The following is a 17,068-nucleotide window of genomic DNA, read 5'->3' on the forward strand; positions in this document are numbered from 1 at the left end:
TTTGTCCAAAGCATTAATACACAATGCAAATAATTATGGTCCCAACACGGACCCCTACAGAACTCCATAAGCCACTGCCTGCCATCCGGAAACAGACACCTTTATCCCCACTTTCTGTCTTCTGCCAATCAGCCAATCCTTGTTCCATGCCAGTACCTTACCCCTAACACCATGGGCATTTATTTTGTTTAGTAGCCTCTTGTGCAGCATCTTGTCAAAGGCCTTCTGCAAGTCCAAACAGATCACATCCAAAGGCTCTCCTTTGTCTAACTTGCTTGTTACATCTTCTAAGAATTCTAACAGATTCATCAGGCATGCCCTCATCCTGATGAAACCATGCTGACTTGGCTCCATTTTCCCATGCCCTTCCAATTACTCTGCAACCTCATCCTTAATAATGGACTTTAAAATCTTATCAATGACTGAGGTCAGACTCATTGCTCTATGATTTCCTGTCTTCTGCCACCCTTCCTTCTTAAACGGGGAATAGACTAGCTATTTTCTCAGACATCCGAGATCCTCTTTGACTTCAGTGACTCCTGAAAGATCACCACAATCTTTTCACAATTTCCTCAGCTGTTCCCTTTAGAATTCTGGGGCATAGTCCATCTGATGCCACACTTGGGTCAAATGCAGCCACTCTCAGCTCACCCCTGGAGTTCAGCTCTTTAGTCCATGTTTTGACCAAGGCTGTAATGAGTAGCCTCGGCAGGATCCAAACTGAGCATCCCGGGACACTTTATGACAGTTAAGTAATGCACTTAATGCATTAAACTATCCCATGGCTATCATATCTGTTCAGGTTGGGGGTGTGGGTGAGAAAAGGAGGGTTCTGGGAAAGTCAGAGTTCTCTCATGTACCCATGTCTAGATTTATCAGTCAGTCTAGATTACTGAATATCACATATGCATTGCTGTCGAAGAGACTTTCCGTTGTGTTAACTGACTGCTCCATTTCGATGTGATAATAGTAACCACTGGAAAAGATTCAGGGACATTCTAAGGTGTGAAAGGCACTATCTGAATATGCCTTGCCAGAGTAAAGTGGAGTCACCTCATGCAGTTGAGTAATTTACAGTACAATCAGCATTTCCAATAACATATCCATTGTCTGGTATGCTAGGTGTTATGATGGTGGGAGAGTACAATAAAGCTGTAACCAATCCCAGATGTGGGATTGGTGACACAGAAAGCACCTCTCCTCACTTCCTCGCAGTTTACTTTGAAAGAGCAGTCCTTACCCATGTTACCTCCGGCTCCTTTCTGCTTCTTCTTCTTAGCAAGCTGGATAGCCCTGTAATCTGTCCGAGCCGATCCCCCACTTTCCTACATAATATTTTAATCATTAGTAGGTTTAAAACAAACAGGACAATATGTGCAGATAGTCGTAATAAACACTTATTCAAGCAAAGACAAATGTTGCATTGTAAAACAGCTTCTAATACTACAGTCCCATAATATCAGAATTGTTTTAGTTCCTATGCTTCTTCAGGCACTCTTGCTTACATTCCTAATGTTGTGGGTTCAAACCCCACTACAGACACAAAGCACAGGAAAACTGGAAGGTTATTTATTTTTGAGCCTGTTCTGTCATTCAGTGAAATCATAGCTGATTTATGACAACCATTATATTTAGGCCATATCCCTCATAAGAAAAAACATCTATCAATCTCACCTTCAAAGCATCAATTGCTGGGACTGGCAGGTTTGAGCTATGGGGAGAGGCTGAATAAGCTGGGGGTTTTCCACTGGAGTGTCGGAGGCAGACAGGTGGCCTTATCGAGGTTCATAAAATCATGAGGGGCATGGATAGGATAAACAGACAAGATCTTTTTCCCAGATGTGGGGGGATTCCAAGACTAGAGGGCACAGGTTTGAAGTGAGAGGGGTGACTTTTTCATGCAGAAGGTGGTGTGTGTGTGGAATGAGCTGCCAGAGTAAGTGGTGGAGATGGGCACAATTACAATATTTAAAAGGCATCTGGATGGGTATATGAATAGGAAGGGTTTGGAGGGATATGGACCATATGCTGGCAAGTGGGACTAGGTCAGATTAGGATATCTGGTCAACACGGATGAGTTGGACTGAAGGATCTGTCTCCATGTTGTGAGACTCTAACTGCCTTGTGAAGAGAGTTCCAAATTTATTCAAATAAATTTGCAAGGGTACTTGGATTGCACGGGGAATGGGATTGATCAGATTTCCCCACAGCAAGCCATCATGGGCTCATCTGGTTGAACAGCCAGCTTGCATCTGCCAATTCATTGCATGCAGTTACTTCACTTCTCCCTGCTTGAGTTGTTACTGATTTCTGTAAATGTGTGAAAGTCTGGTTACCAATTCTCCTTTAATTGGGAACAATTTTCTTATCCATTGACCAAAATTTCTCAACTTTGAACACATCCTGTCAACAACTCCTACATTTGTTTGTTTTAAGGAAAGCAATGCCAGCTTCTCCAGTCTCTGTGTGGAACTGACTTTCATCACCTCTGGTAAGCATGTTCTGGTAAAAACACTTCCAAATCTTCCAACATAAGACAGCGACTCACATAAATTCTCCTGGATTTATGACAGCTATATGGGTAAACACAGCAAAATATTCACAGCAAAGCCAGCTTTCCTGCATCTGCTGTGGGCAAGTCTCAGTTTTTAACAGTATGGAAAAAGAGACCCTTTGTCCCACTGTATCTCTGCTGGTCATCAAACATACATCCACTCTCATCCCACTCACCTGCACTGGGGACACAACCCTGAATACTAAGATGTTCGAACTGCTTATCTAAATCAATATCTGTGAGCTTTTTATCTCTACTTCCCCTTTTGGCAGTAAATTCCAGATATCCACTACCTCTGAGCAAAATAAAATGCTTCCTCAAATCCTCTCTAAACCTCCTGCTCCTCGCCTTAAAACGGTGTCCTCTGGTTATCGACCTCTCTACCAAGAAGGAAGATTTCTCCGATCTAACCTGTCCATGTCCCTCAGCACTTTGAACATCTCAATGAGACCTGCCCCTCAGCAGCCTTCTCGATGTGATGGAAAATAACCCCAGCATTTCTAGTCTCTGCTCACAGCTGAATCACCCCAGCCGAGACAACACCCTGAAGATTCCCTTCCACACACCCTCCGGTGCAATCACATCCCTCCTACAGTTTGGCACCCAGAACTGCACACGGTATTCCAGCTGTGGTCTACCAACTGTTAAATTCTTTATTCTTGTATCACTGCCTTGACTAATAAAGGTAAGTATCCCATCTACCTTCTTAACCATCACATCCACCTGTCCTGCTGCCTTTAAGAGCCTATGGACACGTTCAGCAAGGTTCCTCTGATCCTCTGTATTTCATATGGTCCTACCATTCTGTGTGAACTCTCTCGCCTTGTTAGTCCTCCCAAAATGCATCACTTCACACTTTTCAGGATTAAATTCCAGTTGCCTCTGTTCAGCAAATCTGATCAGCTAGGTCATCCTCAAAGGAGTTATCCTCATCATTATTAACCACACCACCAATTTTCATGTCAGCTGTAAACTTACTGATCAGACCTCCTACGTTCACGTCTGGACCATTAATGTACACAACAAACAGCAAGGGATCCAGAACCAATGCGGTGTGCCACTGGACACAGGTTCCCTGTGACATAAACAGCCTTCGACCATCACCCGCTGCTCCCTGCCAGTAAACCAACTTTGGATTCAATGTACCAAATTGCCCAGGGATCCCACGGGCTCGGAGTTTATTTACCAGACTGCCATGCGAAGCATTCTCAAAACTTTGCCATGTTAACTACAATAATTGCGTTACCCTCAGCTACACAGCTAGTCATCTCTTTAAACAGTTCAGTCAAACGTGATCTCACCCATATAAAGCCACATCGATGATTGTTAATCCCTACTTCTCAAAGTGGAGATTAGTTCAGTCTCTAAGAATCTTTTCTAACAGTTTAGAATTCATTGGCCAATGGACAAAGTCCATCAAGGCAGGAAGTCCTGTCAACTTGCAAGTCGTTTTCCTGCCTTCGGTAAATATTAACACAACTTTCTTTTGAAATTTACAAATGAAACTGTTTCCATCAGCCTCACGAGGGCACAGCCTACATTATAACAACAAGGAATCAGGATACAATGCACAACTTAATCATTGCTATATACCTTCCAGGCAGATAGCAGACGAATGGAACTCTCTTCCACAAACAGCAGTGGATGCTGGACTAGTTGCTAGTTTTCAAATTAGACTTTTTTCTGTTAAGCAAAGGTGTTAAGAGATACAGGTCAAACGCAGGGATTTTCTTAAAAATTCATTCATGGGATGAGGGCGCCACTGGCTAGGCCGGCATTTATTGCCCTTTCCTAATTGCCCAGAGTGTAATTAAAGGTGAACCACATTGCTGTGGGTCTGGAGTCACATGTAATCCAAACCAGGTAAGGGTGCCATTTCCTTCCTGAGGGACATTAGTGAACCAGATGGGTCTTCTGAAATTTGATAATAGATTCATAGTCACCATTAGACTCATATTCCAAATTTTTTATTGAATTCAAATTCCACCATCTGCCATCATGGGATTTGAAACCGGAGCATTACCTGGCTCTCTGGATTAAAAATCCACTGTCCACTAGGCAGGGCCTCTCTCCGATATGGAGTTAAGCCACAGATCAGCCATCATCTCACTTCATGGTGATAACAAGCTCAAGGGGCTAAATGGTCTAGTTCTGTTCCTGCTTTAATTCAGCCTGAAGATATGCGTATAATGTAATGGCACCAAAACACGCCATTCAGCCCAACTCAGTGTCACTGGCACCGATACTCCACACAAACCTGCTCCCACCCGTGGTCAATCTCATTCCATCAGCACAGATTCTAAATGATCAGTTGCCTGTAACGTGACCAATACTTACAAGGAAGGGACAGCAAGACACCATGTTTAACTCTAATTCTTTCTGTGTGCTGAAGTTGCCAGCTGCAGGGTTTAAATTGGAGAACACAAACTGAGTGACCACTTTGTTCGTCTCCTGCTGGCTCATCATATCAGATACACTCAGCATGTGCCGTTCGACTTTAGTTGGAGTCAACAATTCTGGGACATGGCTGGCCCCAAGGCTGCTGGAAGGTGTCAGGGCTCCACTGGATGACAGGCCTTGCAGATCCTGACAGCTTCCCGTAGATCTCATTGACAAGGTGCTCAGGGACCCCAGCCCCTCTGTACTGGCTGGCTGTACACCTTCCAAATTCAAGCTATTTGCCTGTAAAACGCCAGTAGTGAGGCCCAGAGTGCTGTCTATGGTGTGCGACATGTCTGCAGTGGCTACAATAAGAGGATCTGAGGATTGTGCCATAGCATTGCTGTTAACAGAAACTGCTCCTCCGAGACTGGATCCCACCGAAGCGGCATCGATCGTCAGGATTCCAGAGCTCACAAGTGATATGTCTGGCGAGATGCTGACCGGATTGACTGGGACAGTGGTGAAGAGTGAGGCAATGTCCACGTTGCTAAGGTCACCTTGACTCGGACTTGTCAGCTCACTGCTTGGGGTCAAGGAGCCCGTCATTTCCAATTGGGAGAATAAATCTGAAACAGAGACAATTGGCAAATCTGGTCAATTCAGCGCAGACCTATCAGTTCTATTTAAAACTAAAGAATACAAGCAAGGAAGGAGGCCTTTCAGCCCATTGTAACTGTGCTATCCATTCATCCCACTCCTTCTGTTCTTTCCCCACATCTCATGAAATATTTCCTTTTTAACTTTTTGTCCTCTTCTCTCCCCAGGGAGTTACACCTGACTCTGCTTCTATCACCCGTCCAGGAAAGTGAATCCCAGATATCAACTGCATCAGAATATTTCATTTTATAGCATGCCCTGGTTCCTTTGCTAAATGCCTATTATCTGCTGAAACCAGCTTTCTAGCAAATCATACAACTGATGCAGTGGACAGCACTTTAAACTAAACAATGTGTGTAATGACACAGAGCGAAGGCTACTTCTGAGCATTAATCTCTAGCCAACATGACAGATGTAGTCCTACCTGTCCATGCTGTGAACACTCAGGACAGCCATGGAAATGACTTCAAGATCCTTTCCTCAGGGACAGAAAAAATTGTTGATATTGCTTTTTGGAGGATCCAGAGGAGCATCCCTTTACAGTACTTCAAAATCAGCAGATTTCAATAGGTCAGTATCAGGATGTCCACTGAAACAGGCCAGTGAGAGGGTACAGTTCCTGGAATCCTGCATTGCCTAGTAGCCAATGGCACTTAGTATTACCAAAGTTTAAAGCAGAGGTGTAGAGATGACCCTACCAGAGCTGATGTTGTGCTGCTTCATCATGTGAGTCTTGATGCTGTGCTTAGAGTTGAAGAATTTGCTGCAGTTGGATAGGGGGCAGCGTGTTTTCACCTTTTCTGCATCTTCTAGGTGCTTTTTGGAATGGATGTACAGGCTGCTACGTGCTGAGAATCGAGCTTCGCAACCTGAGCATTTAAGAAATTTACATTATGCAAAAACAATCAACCTTATGAACAAGTTAAAAAAAACATGAACAGCACAGAAACAAGTCATTCACGGTGTTTACACATCACACAAGTCTCTCCTAAATTCTCTTCATATCGCCCTATCCTTCTATTCCTGACTGTTCATCCAATTTCTCTTTAAATGTATCAGCACAATTCACCTTAACCACACCCTGTGCTGGTGAGTGCCACATCGTCCCCACCCTCTGGATTACAGACTGCTATACCCATTTAGTGTTTACACTATTCTTGTTTCACTTCGCCTATGACTCATCACCATTGCTATTTGACTCTGATGGTTACGTTTTTCAAAAATATTATTTCCAAAATGCTTATAGGCCAGAGGTGAGATGGGGACGTTAATAAACCACACATCTGTTGTGTTACAAGGGTGATTCAAATCAATTAATTAGGAGTTGAAATTTAAATATCTGAAATAAAACTGGGGGAAGAGAAGATGACAACCTGCATTTATTGAAGGGTCAGTATTTCACAATACTTAATTTGAAGTCCAGTTACTTAGGTATTATGCAAGACATTAAGATCAGCTGTGGGGGAGCAAACAGCCAGCTCACCCCAGACTGAAAACTGCATTTTAGCCCCACTGAAGCCTCATGCCCAAACCTACTGAGGGAGTGTGCAATGTTAGAGCTATTGTTGTTTAAGTGAAACGTTAAATTAAGCCCCTTCTCTGCCCCCTTCATGTAGCTATAAAAGATTCCCCAGCCCATTCAGGAGAATTCCCTCCCCTAACTCCGTACCAATATTCAGCTCCACTGCTGCACCCCTCCAGACAGCTGGAGAGTTCCATCACACACCTGTTTGAGGTCTTCACCTCTACGCTCACAAGACCACTGGATATCTTTATTCACGTTTATCAAGCACTTATTTGCTCTGTTCATTCCAAGGGACCTCAAAAACATATAGCTCCTGAACCCAGTCAGACTAGCTCTGACCTACCTTCCACGGGACAAACAAATGGCCTGGTCCCAAGGTGAGTGATGCTGTGTCCCTTCAGATGCTCCGCCCTTGTGAACGATTTTCCACAGCCATCCACAGGACAGACAAACCTCCGATCATCTTCATGGGTTCTTGAGGGAAAAACAAAAACTACAGGACTCGGCAATTTGTAATGACAGGCTAGGAAATGACTGCACTTGATGCAGGTAACTTTCAGACCATGGTGGAGTTCCTAATGTCACACACAGTAAATGTATTAAGGCCTTAAAAGGTTGAAAGAGAAAATGGGAAATAACAAATGTGGCTAGCCAACACTAGGCTAGCAGGAGGCCATTCGGCCCACTTGCTAATGACTCAATCATGGTTGATCTGAATAGCATTTTAGAATGTTGTCAAAAGAGTAAGTGAAAACTAAGAAATTTCAGGAGTTTCAGCTTGAGATGCTGTGCATGAAATGAGAGATTTAGATCATAAAAGTGAGATTCATTTAATTTACCATGTACCAGTTGCAGGTGGGTATGAGTATTTTGAAGAACTGGGAATTTCCACAATTTCTTGGCCAAAATCATTAAAACTGACTGTCTATTATGCTGCTGTCTGTGGGTGCTTGCTATGTGCAAATTGGAGGCTTTGCAACTGTAGTATTACGGTACTAAATTTAAATTGGAAAAGTTCAGCTTTCGCATCCAGCCTGATGTAAACAAATGTCCTACAAAAACTGACACCTTTTTGGGCTTTTATTTTTACCTTTTGTGCCGTAGTAATTTTGACATGCAGGTGAATGACCAGCCACAGCCATCGAAGTCACATATGAAGGGCCTTTCACCTGCATAAGAAAGATTGTCCTTTTAAATGTCTGTGGTGCCATTTATTCCAGTTGAGCTAAAAATTTTACAGCATTCCAGCAGAGCTAAAATATAACACCCAGCAGAAATGATACAACACTGGGAAAGCATTCTCTAAATGCATCAAACTCAGAATATTTAGGAATTGTATGCGTTTTTCTGTGACCACAGGAACAACAGCAGCCTATTCAAAATAGGCTTCAGTCGGGCACATTTTCTCAAATTGAAGAAAACTGTACAAGTGGTGGCCACACAAGTAGCTCTGATGCTTTCAGTTACTGAAAGCAGGAATTCTTTTGACAGGAGATAAACATCAATCCTTACAGCTGAGCAGGTTCAAAAATAGTCCAGTCACCAATCGTTACCCATCATGTGATTCCCTCAGAGGCACTGGTGTAGAACACAATACGTCAAGAGATGAACGAGACTGTTCCATAAGTTAGCATCGTACCTGTGTGACTTCTCAGGTGTATCTTCAAGCGACAGGCTTTGTCATAACGTTTGTCACAGCCTGGGAAAGAACAGGTGAAATGCTCCTGATCTCTGAAGTGGGAACGGTTGTGAGAACCAAGGGCACTGATGGTAATGAATGTCTTCTCGCAACCTGCAACAGAGAATGGGTTTTGCCAAGTTTAGAATAAAACACATGAGCCAACTCTTCCTCATCATACCACTAGCCCACATTTATACTGCAAAAAGTATTTACTTGAATTTCTCAATCAAACTGTATCTACACAAATGGCAATACAATCAGACATGCACGCCCGGGAGCCTGCTAGGGTAGCTGGTCACAGCTGACCATCGCAATTGTTGTCTCTCTGTCTCTCTTCATTTTAACTGTGCTCCATGTCAAACCGTACTCCTCGAAACACCATGGAGCAATTGCCAGGTTAAACGAGTTACATAATCACATGCTCTTGTTGAAAAACAACCCAATTTCAAGCCACCACTTAAGCAGGCCGACTGCTCTCTTAACATGAAATACAGAGGGGTTAATGGCCTCAAATAATACAAATTTGAAAAACACTAAATGGATCATTCAGCATCTCTAATGAGAGAAAAGGAGCTAGTGCTCCAGGTTAATGATTTATTCCAACAAATGGTTATCAAGTTGAAATGTTCCCTTGGTTTCTCTCTCCACAGATGCTGTCAGACCTGCATTGTATTTCCAGCAAATGCAAAACTTTTGCTTTTGCGCTTTCTGTGGTGTATTTCTAGCGTTTAAAAGCACACAGTGACAAGCCACTCAACCCAACCAGTTCATGCTGGTGTTAACACTTCTCATGAACCTCCTCCCACCATTCCATCGTAACTTCCCATGCGTTCCTATTTCCTGTGTTCATCCAACTTCACCTTGAATTTTAATTCTCTATCTCAAAGAGCTGTGGAAGCTTGGTTACAGAGAACGCTCAAGGCAGAAATTGTTTCTAAATTTTAAACGTATCAATGATATAGGGATAGTATAGTAAAATGGCATTAAAGTAGATCATCTTTGATCTAGCTGAAGAGTGAAATGGGCTTGATAGACTAAATGGCTTACTTTTGCCCCTGCTTCTTACATTCCTGAGTTTCACATTCCCTATTATCTGCATCAAGATCTTTCTCCTGAATAACCCATTGGAATAATGTGTGACTATCTTCTCTTTATGATCTCTAAATTTAGTCTCTGCCCCAAGTGGAAGCCACTTCTGTCTACATGATCAAAAGAACACTGAAATATGGGATTAAATCCTTCCTGTCCTATAAACATGAACTCTCCATTCTCATGTCCAATTATAAGTAATTTCTAGAGGAAGACCATTCAAAAGCAGAGACACCTCCATGCCAGGATGCCATCAGTCCATCATGTCTATGTCAATGATTTGAAAGAGTTGTCCAGCTCCTGTGTGCTTGCCCCACCTCAGTATTACCAAAAAATCTCCCCTTCAACATATATCCAACTATCTTATGGGAAAAGCTCAGTGAAACTATTGCTTTCAGCTGGGAATACTGGAACAGGAGGCCATTCAGTCCCTTCAATGTTATCACAGGTGATATGTGGCATTACGTCAAATTGTTGCCTTTGCTCATAACCCTTAAGTTGACAAAATATTATCAATCTCAAAATTAAAATTACTAGAGCTACCACCAATTACCTTTTGCAAAAGACAAAATTGTGTAAGATGAAGTGCACCTAATTTCTCACATGAAAGTGTAAAAAAATTAAGATTGTCCTAGAATCTAATGAGCAAAATTACTTGCTATCTACTTATTTGTCCCTCTTGAGATATTGAAAACTTTGATCAAATCACTCCCGGATCCTTCCAAACTTCAGAATCCCAGCTGCTGGTTTAATCACTCCTTGTAATTAGACCTTTGCCAAGTCTCTGTAACAGTCTTGTATACACTCACTGAACATCCTCCACAGGCAAACCTGTCTTTCCCAAGGTATGTTCCCAAAGTAGAGATGCACAAAAAAAGGGAATTAAGGGTTATGGGAAATGGCAGGAAGGATCAGAGGCATATCTGTCACAGTCTTCTTCAATGTTACTGTTATGGACCAGACCAGACCCTGTCAAACTATTTTAAGAAGGGAGCCTAGACCCTGACTTTTTATTATTTTAAAAGTAAATGTAATGTACTGTGTTCCAGATGCACTTTGGTGAAACTACTCAATGTTAAGCAAAATATTTAAACACCACCGGTAAAATGCAATAGAAAGATGAACTTAAGAATAACAACTCTACTGGAAAAATTAAGAGAATAACAGATACAATTAACAATTACTAATTAACCATTCTCATCCCGCATAAACAGCAAATGCACACAAACAGATTTGTCTCACCAGTAAACCCAGCAGCAGAGAAACCCCTAGCCTCCAGCTGTAACCAAGACAAAGGGAAGATAGCTTTGACTTCTACAAAACTTCAGCAGCTTCTGCCCTTTCAAGATTCCAACAGCAAGTGCATAAAGCTAAAAATCAAAAAATCCTGGCCTGCGAACACATCCATTGTTCCAGCTTTAAATAAAACCCAAGGCTTTACAAGCTGTTTACTGGCTTTTTCAAGTAGACACCTTACATCTGTCTTAAAATCTCTCTTTAAAAAAAAACCGACAAAATAACCCATTAAAGCTACAGCATCATGACTGTTACAACATGTTCAAAGGGCTCAGCTCCTATGTTTTATATTCTAATTTACTTCCTAAATCTGCATTTCATGTTGCAACTGTACAAAACTCTGGGGCGCACCTGGAGTTTTGCGTACAGGTCTGATCACTGTTAGAGCTGAAAATGTGTTGTGGTTAAAGCACAGCAGGTCAGACAGCATCCAAGGAACAGGAAATTTGACGTTTCGAGCCAGAGCCCTTCATCAGGAATGAGGAGAGTGTGCTAGGCAGGCTAAGATAAAAGGTAGGGAGGAGGGACTGGGGGGAGGGGCGATGGAGATGTGATAGGTGGAAGGAGGTCAAGGTGAGGGTGATAGGCCGGAGTGGGGTGGGGCGGAGAGGTCAGGAAGAAGATTGCAGGTTAGGAGGGTGGTGCTGAGTCCAAGGGAATTGACTGAGACAAGGTGGGGGGAGGGGAAATGAGGAAACTGGAGAAATCTGAGTTCATCCCTTGTGGTTGGAGGGTTCCCAGGCGGAAGATGAGGCGCTCTTCCTCCAACCGTCGTGTTGTTATGTTCTGGCGATGGAGGAGTCCAAGGACCTGCATGTCTTCGGTGGAGTGGGAGGGAGAGTTAAAGTGTTGAGCCACGGGGTGGTTGGGTTGGGCGTCCCAGAGGTGTTCCCTGAAGCGTTCTGCAAGTAGGCGGCCTGTCTCCCCAATATAGAGGAGGCCACATCGGGTGCAGCGGATGCAATAGATGATGTGAGTGGAGGTACAGGTGAATTTGTGGCGGATATGGAAGGATCCCTTGGGGCCTTGGAGAGAAGTAAGGGAGGAGGTGTGGGCGCAAGTTTTGCATTTCCTACGGTTGCAGGGGAAGGTGCCGGGAGTGGAGGTTGGGTTGGTGGGGGGTGTGGACCTGACGAGGGAGTTACGAAGGGAGTGGTCTTTGCGGAACGCTGATAGGGGAGGGGAGGGAAATATATCCCTGGTGGTGGGGTTACTGTTAGATCACTGTTAGAGGAAAGATGTGGAATTTTTGGAAATGGCTCAGAGGAGATTTACTAGGATGTTGCCTGATACGGAGGGAAGGTCTTCTGAGGAGATCCTGAGGGACTTGAGGCTGTTTTCATTAGACAGGTTTTTTTTAGATTAGATTAGATTACTTACAGTGTGGAAACAGGCCCTTCGGCCCAACAAGTCCACACCGACCCGCCGAAGCGCAACCCACCCATACCCCTACATTTACCACTTACCTAACACTATGGGCAATTTAGCATGGCCAATTCACCTGACCCGCACATCTTTGGACAGTGGGAGGAAACCGGAGCACCCGGAGGAAACCCACGCAGACACGGGGAGAACGTGCAAACTCCACACAGTCAGTCGCCTGAGTCGGGAATTGAATCCGGATCTCAGGCGCTGTGAGGCAGCAGTGCTAACGACTGTGCCACTGTGCCACCCACCTGGTGACTTAATTGTGACAGATAAGATAATCTAACGGATAAATAGAGTGGACAGAGAGCGCCTTTTACCTCGGGTGATGATGGCTAGCATGAGGGGACATAGAGGTCTCACCAGCACCTGGTGAACAGGACTAGGGGCATGGAATGACTGCCTGCAACAGTAATAGATTTGTCAACTTCAAAAGCATTTAAATAGTTACTGGATAGACACATGGATGAAAATGGAATAGTGTAGATTAGACGGGCTTCAGATTGGTTTCACAGGTTGACACGACATTGAGGGCCGAAGGGCCTGTACTGCGCTGTAATGTTCTATGCTCTACTCCTCCAAAGAGAAAGATCAATATTTTCCTCACATCCCCACATTAGTGTTTTTTTTTAAAACGTTATCCCTGGACCTTCACTGTTTATAGGTTTTTACCATTTTTTATACAGGACCTTCTTGTATTTATTTTAGGTACAAAGCCGGAAACTACACATTTACCTACGTGAAAGGTAATGGAAATTCATTTGCTACAGTTTTGCTCATTTGCTTAATCAACAGCCCCTCACAATTTTATCATCCATACATACTGATTATAATGTCAGCTAGAATAGTTAAGTGGTCGATTGTTATCTCTACAGATCTGATGGGCTGAAGAGCCTTTTTCTGTGCTGAAGACTTCTTATAAAAGTTTCATGTGAACACAAACTTTGATAAATGGTGACTATCTGAAGATGGTAAGACCATACGAAACAGGAAGAGGAGTAGGCCATTTGGTTCCTCCACCCTACTCCACTATTCATCATGTCTGATCTAATATTCCTCACATCCACTTTCCTGTCCGTTCCCCACAACCGTTGATTCGCCTAATGATCAAGAATCTACCTAACTCAGCCTTAAATATACACAAGGACCCTACACCCACAGCTGTGGCAAGGACTTCCAGTGTCTCTCACCCTTCAGAAGAAATTCCCCCATCCTGACACCAAGCCCCCTCTGTCGCCCCATTCCTGCCCCATGTGGGTCCCATGGCAACACCAAGCTCCATTCCTGCCCCAATTTGAGTCCCTCCATCCCAATACCAAGCCCCCTCAATAGCTCCATTCCTGCCCAGTGTGTTCCTCTTTCCCAATACCAAGCCTCCTCTGTAGCCCCATTCCTGCCCCCATGTATGTCCCTCCATGTCCCCCATGTATGTCCCTCCATGTGCCCCATGTGTGTCCCTCCATGTCCCCCATGTGTGTCCCTCCATGTGCCCCATGTGTGTCCCTCCATGTCCCCCATGTGTATCCCTCCATGTCCCCCATGTGTGTCCCTCCATATCCCCCATTAGTGTCCCTCATGAGTGTCCCTCCATGTGTATCCCTCCATGTCCCCCATTAGTGTCCCTCCATGTCCCCATGTGCGTCCCTCCATGTCCCCCATGTGTGTCCCTCATGAGTGTCCCTCCATGTGTATCCTCCATATCCCCCCTGTGTGTCCCTCCATATCCCCCATGTGTATCCTCCATATCCCCCATGTGTATCCCTCCATATCCCCCATGAGTGTCCCTCCATATCCCCCATGAGTGTCCCTCCATGTCCCCCATGAGTGTCCCTCCATATCCCCCATGTGTGTCCCTCCATGTCCCCCATGTGTGTCCCTCCATGTCCCCCATGAGTGTCCCTCCATATCCCCCATGTGCGTCCCTCCATGTGTGTCCCCCATGTGTATCCTCCACATCCCCCCTGTGTGTCCCTCCATATCCCCCATGTGTATCCTCCATATCCCCCCTGTGTGTCCCTCCATGTCCCCCATGAGTGTCCCTCCATATCCCCCATGTGTATCCTCCATATCCCCCCTGTGTGTCCCTCCATATCCCCCCTGTGTGTCCCTCCATATCCCCCATGAGTGTCCCTCCATGTCCCCCATGTGTATCCTCCATATCCCCCCTGTGTGTCCCTCCATATCCCCCATGAGTGTCCCTCCATATCCCCCATGAGTGTCCCTCCATATCCCCCATGAGTGTCCCTCCATGTCCCCCATGAGTGTCCCTCCATATCCCCCATGAGTGTCCCTCCATATCCCCCATGAGTGTCCCTCCATATCCCCCATGAGTGTCCCTCCATGTCCCCTACACCGAGCCCCCTGTGTGTAGCCTCCCTGGGTGTGTGTGTCCCCCGCTTACCCGGGACGTCGCACTTGAAGGGCCGCTGGGGCTCGAAGTGGCTGCGCCGGTGCCCGCTGAGCTTCAGGGCGGTGGCGAAAGGCTGTGAGCAGACCTCGCAGACGAAGGCGAGCTCCTGGACGTGGGCCTTCATGTGGGCCTTGAGGTTGTAGACGGTGGTGAAGCGCTTCCCGCAGCGCTCCGCCTGGCAGCCGAAAGGCCGCAGCTTGCCGTGGGAGTGGAGGTGCCGCTTGAGTTTGTAGGAGGTGGTGAAGGCCCACTCACAGCCCGGCACCGTGCAGCGGAAAGGCCGCGGGCTGTGGGACAGCAGGTGCACCTTCAGCCGGTGCTTCTTGTCGAACGCCTCCCTGCAGTCGTGCTCCGGGCACTGGTAAACCGGGCCCGAGGCTTTGCCGCGGCCTAGGCCCAGGCCTTCCGACAGCTTCATCAGCACATCCCCGCTCTCCGTTAGGATCAGGTCCCCGTAAGAGGCGCCTGAGGCCGGGCCGGGCCCACACTCCAGGCCCAGGCTGCTCGAGTCCCCAAGGCCCGGGGGCGCAGGGAGCGGCTGTTCGGGCAGGAGGTGCCGGGGCCCGGCCTCGGGCGCTAGGCCGCTCTCCCCGCCGGGGTAGGCCGCAGCCTGGGCCTGGGCCTGGGCGGGAGCGGGGCCGGGGGAAGGCGCCTCCCCGGTGGCCGCAGGCCCCGCCACCTCCCCCGGAGCCGCCAGGATCAGGAGGCCGTTCTCGATGCGGACCAGGAGGTTGCGGTTGTTGATGGTGATGGTGCCGGACAGGCTTCCAGGAGAGGCCGAGGCTGAGGCGCCGGCTCCGTCCCCGGGAAGGCCCGGGCCTACAGGCGGCTCCAGGAGGAGCCCGGGGCCCTCCGCGGGGACGGCAGGAGGAGGAGGGGGAGGAGGCGGCGGCTCGGCCTCCAGCCGAAGGTGGCTCTCCTGGGAGGCCGCGGTTACTCGAGGCCCAGGCTCGGGTTCCAGTCCGGGGCCTAGCGCCAGGCCTCCCGCCTGAGCCTCGGCCTCTCCTGGCTCCCGGCCCAGCTCCAGCTCCGTCTCCCCCGCCAGGTTAAAGACGACGAAGATCTCAGGCTCGGCCCGGGCCCCGGGCTCTCCGCCAGCGGCAGCCGGGAACAGGGAGAGGGAAGCGGCGGGGCCTCCCTCACCCACAGCCCCGGCCTGGGCCTGCAACCCCGGGGCCCCGCCAGCTCCCAGCTCCTCGCCGCCGGCCCGCTCGCTCTGCCGCAGCTGCTGGTAATCGAGGCTCAGGCCCGGGCCCGGGCCCAGCCCCTGCTGCTCCATCCCCGGTCTCCCCGCGGCTCCGGCGGGAAACGGCTCCGGGCGTGGGGGCGGCACCGAAAACCCGGCCTGGATCAGGGGTCCCCGTCCGGATCGGGACCGGGAACCGGGAGGCTGCAAGACCCGGCCTGGATTACCAGCCTCAGCGGAACGCTCCATTATCTCTCAGCACCAGGCTGTGGCCCCCCAGCATCAATTGGAAGCACTAGCTTTCGGAGCGCTGCCCCTTCACCAGGTGATAGTGGAGGCTCGATCGTCACACAGAATTTATTCACAGTTTGTGAGAAGGTTTGTAGCTCGGGTGCTCGTTGTTGTGGTTCTGTTCGCCCAGCTGGGAGCTTTTGTTGCCAACGTTTCGTCCGAAAACTCCCAGCTCGGCGAACAGAATTTATAGCGAAACTTTACAGAGTGATGTAACTGAAATTATACTTTGAAAAACACCGTGATTGTCTGTTGAGTCTTTCATCTGTTCGAGTACCGTGATAGTTTCACTTCTTTCATGTGTAAATCACAACACCCTTTTTGTTTTCAACGGTTGCATTCTCAGGTTAGCTGTAACGATGGGTGTCAGCCGTTCTCTGTCTATGTCATGATGTTCAGATTGATTCTAATTATTGTTGAAGAGGAGGGTATAAAACGGACTGGTAAGCTGGAGGAGATACTTGTTAGGAAGGAAGATGTGTTGGGCATTTTGAAAAACTTGAAGATAGACAAGTCCCCCGGGCCTGACGGGATATATCCTAGGATTATGTGGGAAGCCAGAGAAGAAATTG

General features: G+C 46.9%; 1 protein-coding gene across 1 annotated transcript in view; it reads right to left on the reverse strand.

The window, feature by feature from the left end:
* Positions 1-16,454, reverse strand: part of si:dkey-156n14.3 (zinc finger protein ZXDC) — a 30,476-nt gene extending 14,022 nt beyond the window's left edge. Inside the window, exons 1-7 of the mRNA XM_060835823.1 lie at positions 15,011-16,454; positions 8,758-8,910; positions 8,209-8,287; positions 7,462-7,592; positions 6,292-6,462; positions 4,892-5,562; positions 1,241-1,325 (exon numbers count right to left, since the gene is read on the reverse strand). Of these exons, the coding sequence (XP_060691806.1) occupies positions 1,241-1,325; positions 4,892-5,562; positions 6,292-6,462; positions 7,462-7,592; positions 8,209-8,287; positions 8,758-8,910; positions 15,011-16,454 (2,734 nt within the window). The remainder of the gene's footprint in view (positions 1-1,240; positions 1,326-4,891; positions 5,563-6,291; positions 6,463-7,461; positions 7,593-8,208; positions 8,288-8,757; positions 8,911-15,010) is intronic.
* Positions 16,455-17,068: the final 614 nt, after the last annotated feature.

The sequence above is a fragment of the Hemiscyllium ocellatum genome, chromosome 14 (genome assembly GCF_020745735.1).
Source record: "Hemiscyllium ocellatum isolate sHemOce1 chromosome 14, sHemOce1.pat.X.cur, whole genome shotgun sequence".
NCBI lineage: Eukaryota > Metazoa > Chordata > Chondrichthyes > Orectolobiformes > Hemiscylliidae > Hemiscyllium > Hemiscyllium ocellatum.